This window comes from Tachypleus tridentatus, chromosome 13 (assembly GCF_004210375.1).
Source record: "Tachypleus tridentatus isolate NWPU-2018 chromosome 13, ASM421037v1, whole genome shotgun sequence".
Lineage (NCBI taxonomy): Eukaryota > Metazoa > Arthropoda > Merostomata > Xiphosura > Limulidae > Tachypleus > Tachypleus tridentatus.
In genome coordinates, this window is record NC_134837.1 from 129476112 (window position 1) to 129490315 (window position 14204).

The 14204-nt window shown below is 30.7% G+C and overlaps 1 protein-coding gene across 45 annotated transcripts in view; it reads left to right on the forward strand.

The window, feature by feature from the left end:
• Window positions 1-13230, forward strand: part of LOC143240970 (uncharacterized) — a 32547-nt gene extending 19317 nt beyond the window's left edge. For 14 of the 45 annotated variants that reach the window (XM_076484295.1, XM_076484308.1, XM_076484299.1 and 11 more), the window contains 2 exons: window positions 7827-7889; window positions 12592-13230. In XM_076484295.1, coding sequence (XP_076340410.1) covers window positions 7827-7889; window positions 12592-12845 — 317 coding nt within the window. In that variant the 3' untranslated portion in view covers window positions 12846-13230. Of the gene's footprint in view, window positions 1-916; window positions 4814-5240; window positions 6717-7826; window positions 7985-11572; window positions 11718-12591 lie in introns of all 45 variants that reach the window. The other 31 variants (XR_013022090.1, XR_013022103.1, XR_013022100.1 and 28 more) reach the window with 10 other exon arrangements.
• Window positions 13231-14204: the final 974 nt, after the last annotated feature.

Genomic DNA, 14204 nt, shown 5'->3' on the forward strand with positions numbered 1-14204 from the left:
AAGGGAAATTTCAAATAATTTCCAGTTAAATGCTTTCTGACAAATTACAAATTCTGATGCTAACATAATAGGTAATTCCCTTTCCAATAATTTATTTCTTTATATGTTTTCCATTTTTTATAACATGGTAGTAGTATTTATCTAGACTTAAGCTACCACGTACATGTAACACTAACTTTTTACTTTGAAGTAAGATTGAAAGAAGTGAAATAGATTATTATATTATGAAAGCTTTAAAGCTACAACTTTTGTTCAGAGCTTCAAGAGGTTTTAAAACAGTTTATTAAACACTTTCATTGTGAAGTACTGTCTGTAATGTACTGTTTGTATATATGTGTGTTTTTGGTGTTTAAATTATGCTGATATACATTTCTGTTACATGGAAATGGATATGGTGTATTAGTAATAATAGAAATTCTGGTTTTGGTAATGGTTTAAACTGAATAATTTCTTCCTTTTGTCTTATCATTTTCTCCAGTAATTGTCAAGTTCACAGCTATTTACTGTATGTTAGGAAAATACAACAATATAATTGTAGTTCAAAAAGTAAATGCAGCTGAGAAACTAGAAAAACCTAGTTTGGTATTCTTGGCTTTGTTAATGAAACAACTAAATATTAACTGATCAGTTTTAGTTGAGAGTATATGAACTTAATGGTTATAAGATATCAATCTAGCTCAAAGAACTGAGCTTTACAAAAAGTCATTATCTGTATCAATTGAATCCAGTTTAATATTTTATTTTTATTTTGTTTTAAATTATACTAAAAATGTTTAACATTTTATTTGGTGTTAATGATTTAATTCAAAGGAAGTTTGTTCATTATTTAATATACATTATGTAGTGTATTTATGTTCACTAACTAGATAAAATAACACTAGTTGTTAAAGTAACATAACTTTTTATATTATTCTAGGGTATATTGTGTCCAGACATCTTACTTTAGAAGAGAGCAGGTATTTAAAGGGAAAAAAATGTTTCAAGGAAAGCAGAAGTTCCGTGGTTGGAATACTGCAGTTTTCCTGTGATGTGTGCCAAAAGTTGTTTAAACGAAAGTGGATGGTTGACAGACACAAGTACATGGTTCACCAGAATGCTGCCTGGGGTTTCCGTTGTGAAATCTGCTCTAAACCATTTAGCTGGAAGATTAGTCTAGCTAAACACAAAAGATTTGTACATCATGTGATGGATTTTTGAAAAGATTGGTTTAATACAGTCTCTTTTGTTTTTTTTTCTTTTATTATATTATAATTGCAAATTAGGCTTCTCAGGAAGTAATAAGTGATTTGAGCTCAATGTTCACCAGTTTTCTAGTATAGAAATTAAATGAATTATTTTTATCATAATTCAAAATAGTATTACTTAATAGCGTAAAACATTTTTTGAAGCTATCTCTTTCTTAGTTGTGTTTTTTACATAAATTGTATTTATTGTAAGATTTAATTTTTTTGTTGTAAATTGAATTAACTCTGCTTTTTACTTTATTTGCTGATGCAGTGATATAGTTCTGAATGTATGATATTTGGCTTTGTTTTTCATACATGTATATCTGATATTTCTTTTATTAAAAAGAAAATGTAGAATAAGCATTTGAAGATTCTGGATTCTTCTCTTTTTATTCAAATGGAAATATAATAATATATTTAAATCAGTACTTTTATTTATATTAATTTAAGGAATAATTAAATTTTCTGTGGGTCACCTCAGTTTTTATTATGTTATTGGGTTGTTTAAATAGAACTTTGATGTTTGGTTAAAACACAATGTTAGAAATCTGAATAGAACATAGAACCTCTAATTTTAGTTTTAGGGACCATGAGTATTATTAGAGGATGGAAAATACTATGTATTAATATTAGGAAATCACATACTAGGTTTTCAAATAAAGATAATAATGAATGCTCATATAAATCAACTCAATTCTCAAATAATTATTATCATCAATGCTCCTATAAATCAGTAAAGTAAATCTCAAACCTTTATGATCGTATTACTTACACAACTGAATTTTTGTTACTGTGAAAATATACTAAGTATTGAGGTCGCTTTTTCTGTTAATTATATTTTTATTGTCTAATACTGTAATTTAATAGTGATTAAAAAAGTAGTATTCATTGGAAAATAAAGGTGATAGTACAGAATTGTACTTTCAACTTCAATATGAAAAGCTAACTGGTGTATTAAAATATTAGTAAAACATATCTAAAGAAGACGCTTTTTAATGACCAAAACTTAGGTCTTGAATAGAGAGGATTTTATGAAATTTGTTCATAAATAAATTAGTTTCTATGCCACTAATAACTGTATCTGTTACTGAATTGATATTAATCCATTATAAAGTGAGAACTGGATGACTACTGGGATAAGTTGTTCCACTATTTGGTTACATCCAACTACTTTATTATTCTTATATGAGATACAGATAATTGGAATAATCAAACATAGTAATAAATGGAAAAAATTATTTTGATTATGTTATTGGCTCCTTCACCACACTTCATTGTAATATCAATTTCTAGATGATTAGTGGAAGCTGCTAATCAATTAATTGTTGGGCTGATTAATAGAATAATTTCAACAATATCCATTTATGGAAATGAAAGATTAGTGATTGAGATAAAATAATTTTTGTTAGGGTGATCATGTAGTGGAAAGATTGCTGTATGAAAGGGCATATTGCTACCTTGCTTTCTGGGCCCCCAAATTGTATTGTAAAATATAATGTATGTACTATGTGACACATGTGCTGTTCATGTATGAGCTAAAACACTCGCTGGTTGTAGGATCACTGACTAAATAAAAGGAAGTCACATTTTTGATATCTGAGCTGTCAGGTGGCACTTCATGGTATAACGTATACCTTACATTGAATTATTTCCACCTGATTAACCTCCTGCTGGAATTGTCACTTGGTCATGCCAACAGTGGATGAAGGTGTTTTGAATCCCTTGCTTCCTCAGCCCAAGAGTGATGATGTATGATGTCACATATATACTACATGGTACAATTACTGCTTCTGTGTAAGTCAGGACAGCTAAAGCTAATTGATGTAATAACAAGATTTTGCACAACTGAAGATGGTAACTAGTGGTGGAAACACTCATTTGTAAGGAAGTAACATTCTTTACATTCCAGTATGTCAGGTGATAAATGAATTATGATACATGAATTACATTCTAAAATTGTTCTTTCATACCAATGTAGGATGATTGTGTGAAAAACTAGTGCCTGAAAGGGTGTTGATATCTCTTGCTTTCCTTGCATCAGAGTGATATTCCTTGTAAAAAATATCAATGTCACCAGAGTAGCAGCAGGCTTAAGGAAAGGACTTGGCAGTATTCTTACTTATATGTGATTCCTCAATGTTCAGTGAGGAGATTGTGCTGTACCTTTAAGCAGAATGAATTGGATGACTTCTTTAGAATAAGTTTTATTTTGCTGGAATTACCTATGAATACTTTCCTGTAAAGCTAGTGCAACATTAGTGGATCTACTTATGTTAAGTGATACAATGACTTGATAATCTGTGGTTAGCAGTTGTTACAAACAGTTAATGCCCAGTGTATTTAGCTCGTCTTGACAATGGTATGTATTGATATAAAAGGTAGAGACAGAGTAAATAATGTTTCTTAAGAATGGAATTTTGGCTGAATTATCTAGTTCAGTTCAATTTCACCGAGAAATATTTATTTTGTTCAAGTGTGTAATACATTGTTCATTTACATCATTCACAAGATGGCAGCACATTACTGAATCATGACTACTGTTACGTAGGTTACCATGCCTGAAGTAATCTGTTACAAAAGCTGCTTATTTACATGACGATGCACAGAAGCAGTATACTCGCACATATGTAGACAAACATTTGTGATTATGTGTGTGCATTATGTGGTATTCATGTATGAAATTACACCCAAATTATTCATAAGTGTCATTCAACACTAAAGAATTTAATCACTAAAAATATGACAAGAGAACAAACTTGAGTCAGAATATTAAGAGTTTGATCCAAATATAGGTTAGTTATAAAGTTAATTAGCACTGGTCTGTATCGTAGTATCTTCTAAATAGTGAGCTGTTGTTTTTGTTTATGTTTGTTCAGATATTACACTTTTGAAACACTTGTTAGATTGAATCTTCTGGAAACAGATATAAATAACGAAGGGTTCATAGCAGGTGTTGGCTAGTAGAGTTTCAACCGTGGAACCAAAGTCTAAGTGAATGAGGTGAAACTATCTGTGGAAAGTGAAATTCATAAACAGTGCAAGTGGCAGAATGAACTTAAACTTGGTGTACACACTTGTTTAATTATAACAAGATATTTGTATCATGTGGATCAAAACGCTCCCTGTATACCTGGCTTTCTGAATAATATCCAATCATTTATACAACAGAAGTCCCAGTTATTGCACATGAAAATATGAACTATGCAGTAGTACTGAAGGCAAAGATTAACATCTGTTGAAATTATCTTCTATGTTTAACTTGTGTCTGAAAGAAGTAGAAAAGGACACTAGATGTTGAAGTCAATGAATTTTCATGGCTGGAATAACAAGATCAGTGTTTGATCTAACGTTGGTTACTTGTGTGGTTAACTACATTGCAGTCTCACCCCTCTTTTATTATTCTACTGGACACAGGCTCTGTCATTACTTAAACCAGATAGTGTTGGGGCTGTAGAATAGATGTGGATTTACATCACTATCATGACCACCTTATAAGAGCACAGATAGTTGAGGTTAAACTCAAAACCTGAGGATACCTTCATCACTTGAGCTAGCTGTCTGTGGGTAGTGGAGATCATGTTCTTCAGGTAAGTTAAGTGCAAGCAGTATGTTTCAAAATTTACAAAATTTCAAATCACTTCCTCACAAAAACTCTAAATGGTTCTTCAGAGATTCTGACTGGTCCACTCCAAGAACAACTACACATATACAGATGTGTGTGCTTGTCTGTTAATTTCATTTTATCAGTTGCAGATGTAAATTTCATGAAGTAAGACACAGTTGCAAGTATCTGTCTGGATATATGTGTTTAACAATAAATGAAAATAACAGTTTCTGGTTATGTCATTCTTAGAATATGTTACTACATAATCTTTATAATAATTGAGATAAACATAAAAATAATGTGCCTTCAGATTATTATTGTAATACTAACCAAAATGTATTTCTCACACTTTGTTTGGATAAATCCCATCATTTACATGTTTCAGGAAGTTTTTTTTTTTTCCATTTCAGACATCATACAGATTTCTCATGATATCTAAAAATATGCCAGGAATCTCCAGAAAGCTACAGGTTTCATTTGAGTGATCGAAGTAAAGAAGATTCTTTCACATGATTAAAACACAACCTGGAGTGAAGGGAAAAAGTATAGAAATTCACCTTGATGACAAAGTAAAAATTGGAAAATATTTAAAGTTCTAATTGACTCTGTTGGGCCAATTAAACTGGTTTTGGTTAAAAACAACTAAAGAGTGTAAATATTGGACTCTGGTGAGTGTACTTAAGTCTTAACTTAACTATAGGTGTATTTTTGTTTTTCAAACTTTCTGTGACATGGTATTTTAGTAATTATTCTGTCATATCTTTAATCCACACTAGTGACCAAGTTTCATGGACCAGTTGGAATTTTTTAACCTTTTATTTTAAATACAGATGTTTTCAAGATCAAACTCAACACCCTTGATTTTACATTCTGTCTGTTGATGTTTTTTTCTCTTGTTGTTGTTCAACCCCAACACTATTAAAGGAGTCATGGAAGAAGCCATTGATGAGAAATTTCTGTTTGATTTTAACAATGCTTTAGAGTTTCAAATGCTGAATTCTATATCTGTATCTGGCCTGAAGTTTATGCCTTTTGAGCCAGTATATGAAGACACGTTGCTGTATGATGGTTCTGATATGCATGCTGTGGAAACTGTGAAGATAGGAGTAACCCTAAAAAAAACCTAATGTGACACCAATCATCTTATCACTGGAAGTACTAATAACAGAGCCAGTGACTGTGGGTTCTATCAAATCCACGATACCTAGTGATTCAGTCATTCTGACAATGACTCCTATGAATGACCCACCACCTATTAGAAAAAAAGATGAGAAACTAGAAATTAAAAAATATGGAAAAGTAACTGTAGATCTAGATCTGAACCTAATTTGCCAAATAAGGAGGATTATAATTATATGCCAGTATAATGCCAGGATTCTTCTCCAGTAAACCTGATGAACATGCACAACTGTTTTATTCAGGAAAAACATCACACATGCTGGATTACTTCATTAAGAAACAAGTAGTATGCTCCTTAGACCTGAATCCACTACAAATTTTCACTCCAAGTAGCAGCCACTACTGTGGCTACATTGGGTTTGGTTTTTGGCAGCTACAATAACAGTGATCACAATGTCTGCTTCCACCATGTGCACTAGAGAATCTACTTCAGGAAAAATGACGGTAATTCCATTAACAGCTCTGGAGGTAAAACAAAGGGGGTGGAGCTTCCCAAAGACTCTTTTGCCCAAGGTAAAGAAGCAGATCACACTAACCAGGTAGCAATTTGGAAATGAACACTTTTAGGAATAGCCAGCCATGGGGACATTGGCCTCTGGGCAATTTAAAATTGCAAGGAAGGCTATCTGATAAAGAGTAGAGGTCTGGCAACAAGGTTTGAGGACAAAGTACATAATCTCTGTGAGGATCTGGTGAATGCTTAGAAGGTATGCTGACTCTTTTTAAGAAGTTACTGTCAAGCCTCCTTTAAATTTAGTAAATACAACATCTCTCCTAACTTGTGTGTAAGATCAGTGAATCATGAATATACATTTATTTATTAAATAGTGTGTTTTTGTTTCATTGTTACTTAGTATACGTATGATCAAGATTTGTTGGTACAGTTTAGATATGTATATTTTTATAATGTTTAGGTTTAAGGTTTCCATATATCAATATATGTAATTAAGATGTAGATACATATTTTTAATTAAAGGTTTTATGATTACTTACATTGTGTCTAAATGTATCTTTGTAAGTTTAGTGTTGCACATGTTTTATTAATGTTTACAGGTTTGATTTTGCTCTTCAGGTGCTTAGGTTTAAAAAAAAATATTGTGTGCTTTAATTTCATATTTTTGTCTGTTTTTCTTTGTTATGTATTTTTTTATTTTTCATTATGTGATGGTTTTTTGTATTATTATATATTGGTGCATAGTGTATTAAACTGGAAATTATAGTGTTTTCTTTGTTCTTATTTCAGAATATGTAAGAGTAAGCTACTTCCATTTTAAGGGAATAATTGAATAGTAAAAAACCACATTTTGGTGTTGTAGTTATTTTTGTTTTTGTGTTATTTAATTTTGTTTGGCAAGTGGTTTTACAGAGCCTAGAATAGCTATACCATTTCTTATGTAATGTGGTTAACCTGTTGACTGCCAAGTATTTCAGCTGCTACAATACAACGCTAATGCTTCTTCATTTTGTAACTTTTTTCCTGACACCATTTTGGATTGAAAATGAAACAATTTGTAAGTAGGTCAAATGCATGTATGGTGCTGACATCTAGCGTTGCAGTTAGGCATTATTGAGAATGAATTAACTCGTCCGTGGCACTGTGTTACCGATCTGCTTGGACGAGTTATCTTGTCTATAGCACTGAACAGGTTAAAGGCTGAGTTTTTAAAATTTAATTTTAATATAATTTTAAGTTTAGGAGTGGCTAAGTCACCCTGAAGGTAAAGGGGAGAAGATATATGGTACAGGATAGTGTAGTGTTTTAACCCCATAGTGAAGGTGTAAATGTTTTGATTTTTTTTCTTCTTTTCTATTTCTAGTTTGTACTTGGAGACTTTCTCAAGTAGAAACTTCAGTTCATCTTATTTTGGTATATACAAAATGTAAGTTCACTAACTGGCAATTAATTGACTTACTTGCAGGAAAGACGACATATGATGTTCACATATAGGGTGCTATATTCTCTGTAACAAATCAGGTAATAGGAGCTGTTATACTCTGGAACTCAGTTTACAATTTGTGGTATTTTGATGTGCAAACTTGTCTTTATATGTTCTGTAATATTTTTGTATATATGTTTGCCCCTATGAGGTAAAAGAAAAAAAAAAAGAGGATATTTCATTTTTTGTAATCTCTGAGTGTGGCTTTGGTAAACTTTCTTTATTTAGAATATGTTTACTTTGTTGAGGTCAGCTGCATTGCACTTGTGAATTCTGATGGTTTTGTTTATCTTAGTTGAGTATATATTGGACTGGAATTTGTAACATTAACTTTGGCAGTTTATTTCATTTTAATTATAGTAGTAGCTTAACTTACAGAGGAGACACACCAGACTCCTAATGATTTTGAACAAAAAACACCTACACACATTGTGAATCAACATTTTCCTCCATGTGTATCTTGATTCTTTCTTCCTGATGATCTTGGAGAGATAATCAATTACACATCTTCGGCTGATATTTTACAAATCTCTGTAGTGAGTCTAACTGACTGCTCTGCAGGAAAATCATTCTAAGGAAATATAACACCATCCACCTGAGCAAGAAAAAAACAAGATGTTTTGAGTGTATTTAACTGTTGGTAAAGGAATAATGTAGGTACCTAAATGTTGGATTTTTCATCAAGAAATGCTCTCAGTTATGTCAATTTATGTTAGTGTACAAGTAAGCACTGTGACAAAGGACTGCACTTCAATGTAATTGTCATTAACTTTGATAGAAAAAACATTATTATTCTAGAAATAAAATTGATTATGATGAGTGAAAATTATTTTTAATGTCATGAAACAATTGCTGTGTGTTTGTTAATTTTTGGTTTAAAATAAAGTACATGTAGATACATTTTGTGAGTTTGACAGGTATAAAGGTGGAATGAGTTATTTTCATGTTTGTGGCATTCTATTAACTTAACATTCATCAGGTTTTTACTTACAAAAGTTGATGTCCAGTGAAGCAGAGATCACAAACTCATTTTTTTATATGTAAGTTTATTATTGTAGATTCTGAAAATTATTAGTTTAATATTGTTGAATACTGCATTCATTTTTTAAACAAATTCGTATGTGCATTTATGAAAAACTGAACACAATTTAGTCATGTTTATAGAACATTTTTAGAACTGGCATTCTAAGGAATCACTGGTTCTCTTAACATAAGAATCTGATAAATAAAATATTTTAGATATGAACATAATTCAAGTATCTCATTTAATTGATATCAAATGCTCAATATTTATTTTGTAATCCTTAATTATATATGTATGGGTAAAATATTTTTCTTCTATTCTTACAGAAACTGTGATTTATGTATTATTCTGTGTTGAAAACATTACTAACAACTAGAAATAAAGAAAATATACCTAATACTTTACATTCAGTGTAGTTATAAATTGTGAAAATAATATTTTTTTTATATTCTTTTTTAATAAATGAGTATCTGTTGATTTTGTCTGTAAACATTAGTTGTTAATAGACTGTTGGGTTTTTATCTGAAATATTTTGAAGATTTTGTGGTATTTGAGATACTAAACATACAAGACAAAATGATGTGAACCAACTTTGATTTATGCACACAGTTTAACACATGCACTATATGTGACAGATATGAAAGTGGAAATTGGTTTATTTCATTACTGTTTTGGGGTCTGTATTTCTAAATAGCACATTCATTTGTAAATAGATATGAAAAACTACATCTACATGTGGCATCCATATCAACATTAAATTTATATGGTCCATCATCAAGCTTTCTTCCATACCCAATGAAATATTTAAAACAACATTTAGATATAATTTCTCATCACTTTGTACTCTTCCAAAAGAGGGTTTGCAGTTTGGGTTCATCGTTTTCTTTAATCTCTGGTGTTGATGCTTCTTTTTAGAAGATAGACTCATATTTGAATGGCAAAAGTTTGTACACACTTGTTTGCAAAACAGAAGCATAGATCCATCAATTATATTTATTCCATAAATATTTAAGGGTGATTTTGATCAGTAAAGAGAGGTAAATGGTTTGGGCTTGAATCCTACATCCTTCAGAAGAAGAGCTCAAAATGATTGGAATGTCAATATGTTATCCAAACAGCATTTACAATAAAAAAATAATATTTAGCAAAAAAAGCAACACCATTACCACTTAGAAATGTTGTTATATTTATGCTTATGTGAGTTGCTGTTTTTTTTAATCTGCTAAGATTAAAAATGTGACTGAAAAGCTAGAAGAAACGAAAGTAGATGTTGATAATTAAACTTATTTGTAAAGTGACTTCAATAAATCCTATTGTTACATACTTGTTATTACATGTGAAAACACCATGAGTATCATGTATGTGTGTATACACATAGGCGCACTTAACCTTTATATATATTACTAGTGTCTATAATTTACACAGGAAATATCAAACTCTTCTAAGCATTTAAGCAATGGAAGATACTGTTATAAAATCAAAATTAGTGATTATTGTAATATTGTTTACTGCTCGTATAAAAATTAATTTTATGTTTTTTTATTTTTTTAGGAGAAGAAATGTCCATTGTGTGTAAATTTGAAAGTGTTGACTGAGAGACAAATATTGAAATTGAATGTGTTTTATCTACATTGTTTAGAGCAATGACATTAAATCACATGTACACACATTGTTAGATAAAGTGCGTTAGGTTTTCAGTGACTGTCACAATCACTAGTGACATATCAATCTCCACAATGCTATTCTGTTGCAAAAACTTTCTTAAAAACACCATTCTTGCAAAATGAGAGCTGTCAATATCTGATATCACAACAAACAGGGTACATGTGCCTTATCTCTGAAGACGTGCACAAAAATGTTTTCACAATACAAGTTGGAATTTTTAAAAATCTTATTTTGTTTCACTTATTTCAATGTAGCAAATGTTTTTTGATACTAATAATTTTTGTTTAAAGTATTTTTGAAGTTTTCAGATGGAAGTTAGAATTTTCCAGGAACACAATACTGTATACATATTTTCCATATTGATTTAAAAATATAATGATAGCAGTTTTCACAATAGGCAAATTCTGATTTGAATAAGTGCAGTGTTTCAACCAATGGTATCAAGTTGTCATTGTAATGTGCTTCAGTATGTTTCTCACTAGTCCCCCACTGGTACCAGTGGTATGTCTACAGATTTACAACACTAAAATCAGGGGTTCGATTCCCCTTGGTAAGCTCAGCAGATGGCCTGATGTGGCTTTGCTGTAAGAAAACACAAACACATATTTCTTACTAAACCTAAAATATATCAAGTTGCTGTTTGGAGATGTGTAATGCAGAAATTGTAAAAGAATTTTTGATGTGAGTGCACTTGAAATCTGTGAAAATTCTATCAGACTTCACTGGGTTTCATTCTTGTATATTTATCTTGTGCTTTTAGTTGTATTTTTTGTTATTTTGTGTGTATGTGCTTTACACTTGACAGTAATTGTAAAAGTGCTATAATTAGTAAGTGTTGTATGTCATTTGGATAATAATTAAGGTATTTCTAGCCCATTTTATACATCCTTCTTTTAAAAAAACAGATATTTTGCTAATTTAAAATGTCTACTTTCAGTTCCTGCAACACATTTTGCCAAAACACCCTTACATATCCCTGAAAAGTGGAATTGAAAAATCATAATCCAGAATTGAAAATTAAAATTTTCCCATAGCAACCACCCTAGCAATGAAATTCATGGCAATTTGCAATTTCTTTGATGGTAATTTTCTCTCTTCTTCTTCTTTTTTTTGACACAGACTCATTCCAAGACGTGGGTTGTAAAAAAGGTGCACCCTCTGTAATTGGAGGGCTGATTTGTAGTGTTGAAAATAAATGCTTTTTTTTTTCTTCTGTGATAATTTGATATTAGGTTCATACTTTTCCTCTCTTCTTAAGTTTTAATTGATGTATAATTTAATTGGGTAGAATTATTAGTTTTCAAGATATTGTATTTTTAGATAATTTAAATCTCATCCTTTAATATGTGCATAATGATGAAATAATTTGTGTAATTAATTGGAAGTGAATTGTATTGTATTACTCTGAAGTTCATCAGTTTGAAGTTCTTAATTTGTCTTAGAGTCTAAAACTTGTAATGCACACATCAGTGGGTTATAAGCACTTTAGAGTTGTCATTTCAAGCATTTTTGAAATTTTTTGTATACATTTAAAAGTGTTATATTGTCTTTGTATATTGCACAACCTGTTTTTGTTATTCTATAAAGTTATTTCAGAAAACCTATTTTGTTATGAATGTGACTTGTTTATGAGATTATATGCATGAAAAATAATTAATGAAAGATGTTATGTTTTTCTTCTGTTATGTGGCTTCTCACCTTTCTTTTTCTTTAAAATATTTTTTAAGAAGTCTTAAGTGTCTTTCACAGATACTTATTTTAGTCAAAATATTGTATTTTCTATATTATTTATTGAGATACTGGCAAAGAGGAAAATCATTACATGTGTACAATTTGAAATTATAATTGTGAAGAACCTTATAATTATAATGCATACATTATCATTCTAATAACAATCTAATTGTTTTACTTTAATGAAACTGTCATGCATTTGATTACTTTTCTCTGTGTTATCAGGTGTTGTAATTTCCTTGTTGAGGAAACAACCAAGGATTTCTTGGAAAAGTATGGCTGTAAATACAGACAGGGGATTATTGTACCAGTGTCCAGATTGTAAAAAGGTTTTTCGTTCTTCAGATACTCTTAAGAACCATCATTTATTTCAGCATAGAAAGCAGGCAGTTCTGAAATGCTTTTACTGTGGAAAAGGATTTAAACGTCTTATTCACCTTAGAAAACATACCCAAAAATGTTGTTATAGTGTTAATTAAATTTACGTTCTATTAGCTGTTTGTTTTTTTATGTCAGTAGTTTGATATTGTTCACCAACTACAAAGCATTTCTAGTGAGTTTGTCTCTGAAAGTAACTGTAAGATGCTATAGTTCATTATATTTTCTGTGAATTTATCTCTAGTGTAAATGTAAAAACTAAGCTAGAGCTACAGGTTTTATGTATCAGGCAAATATAACTGGGTATCACTAAAATATATAGTTTGTTATAAAATGATGTAAAATAATATATTTTTCAAGAGCGTAATGATTTCATTTTCTGTTTTAGAAATGACTTATATAATGTAAACAAGTATCTACTATCTAGTTGTGTTGAAGTTGAGATTTTGAAGTAAAACAAAGAATCAGATTAAATAATCTGGCTACAAATATGTGTGTCCTTACTTTGTGATTGAAAATTGTACAATAAATTGCATATTCAGGAGCCCAAAACTGATTTATGCAATAAAAAAATTTAAATTGGTGGAAGTTTTATATTTTGGTTACAGTGAAGTAGATAACAGACCCAAAACCCCAAAGGTATTGGAAGTTCTGTCTGAACGAAATATATTTGTATCTTCAGTAAAACATTTGAAAGTGGCAAATAGTGTGCCATAAAGAATCCTTATCAGAATTGTGTTCGTATTTTAATATCTTTATTTTTTAATAGTTCAAGAAAAATTTATCCCTTATTTCTGTCTATAGATATTTTAATGTATCTACCAATTTAGAGCTCTTTAAGTATAACAACTTAACATCAAGTACTTTTTATGGAAAAAAAAAGTTTTAATTTTGTCAATAATGTATTTAATAACTTTTTGAAGAGAATCAACAAGTTTCGTCTAGTGCCTAACGTTTCACAAATCTTACACTCTTTTACTACTGTGTCTAACCGCCTATATCACATAAAGTGTAGTTATTATTAGCAGGAGGCAATAAATCATTACTCAAATGTATCCACGTTATGCATTGGCATTTATGCCCTCACATTAAGTAAAGTTATAGTGGTTTAAGTATTTGAACACTTAGAACACAGATTAAGGGTACACTCAGAAAGAAACTTGTTGGCATTCAGTCATCTTTACAAGAGAGTGTGTAGAACTGTAGCTTTCTCGTTCACCAAAAAACTTTTTCAATTTATACGGCCCTGCATGGCCAGGTGGTTAAGGCACTCGACTCGTAATCTGAGGGTCACGGGTTCGAATCCCCGTCATACCAAACATGCTCGCTCTCTCAGCCGTGGGTGCGTTATAATGTTACGGTCAATCCCTCTATTTGTTGGTAAAAGAGTAGCCCAAGAGTAGGCAGTGGGTGGTAATGACTAGCTGCCTTCCCTCTAGTCTTACACTGCTAAACTAGGG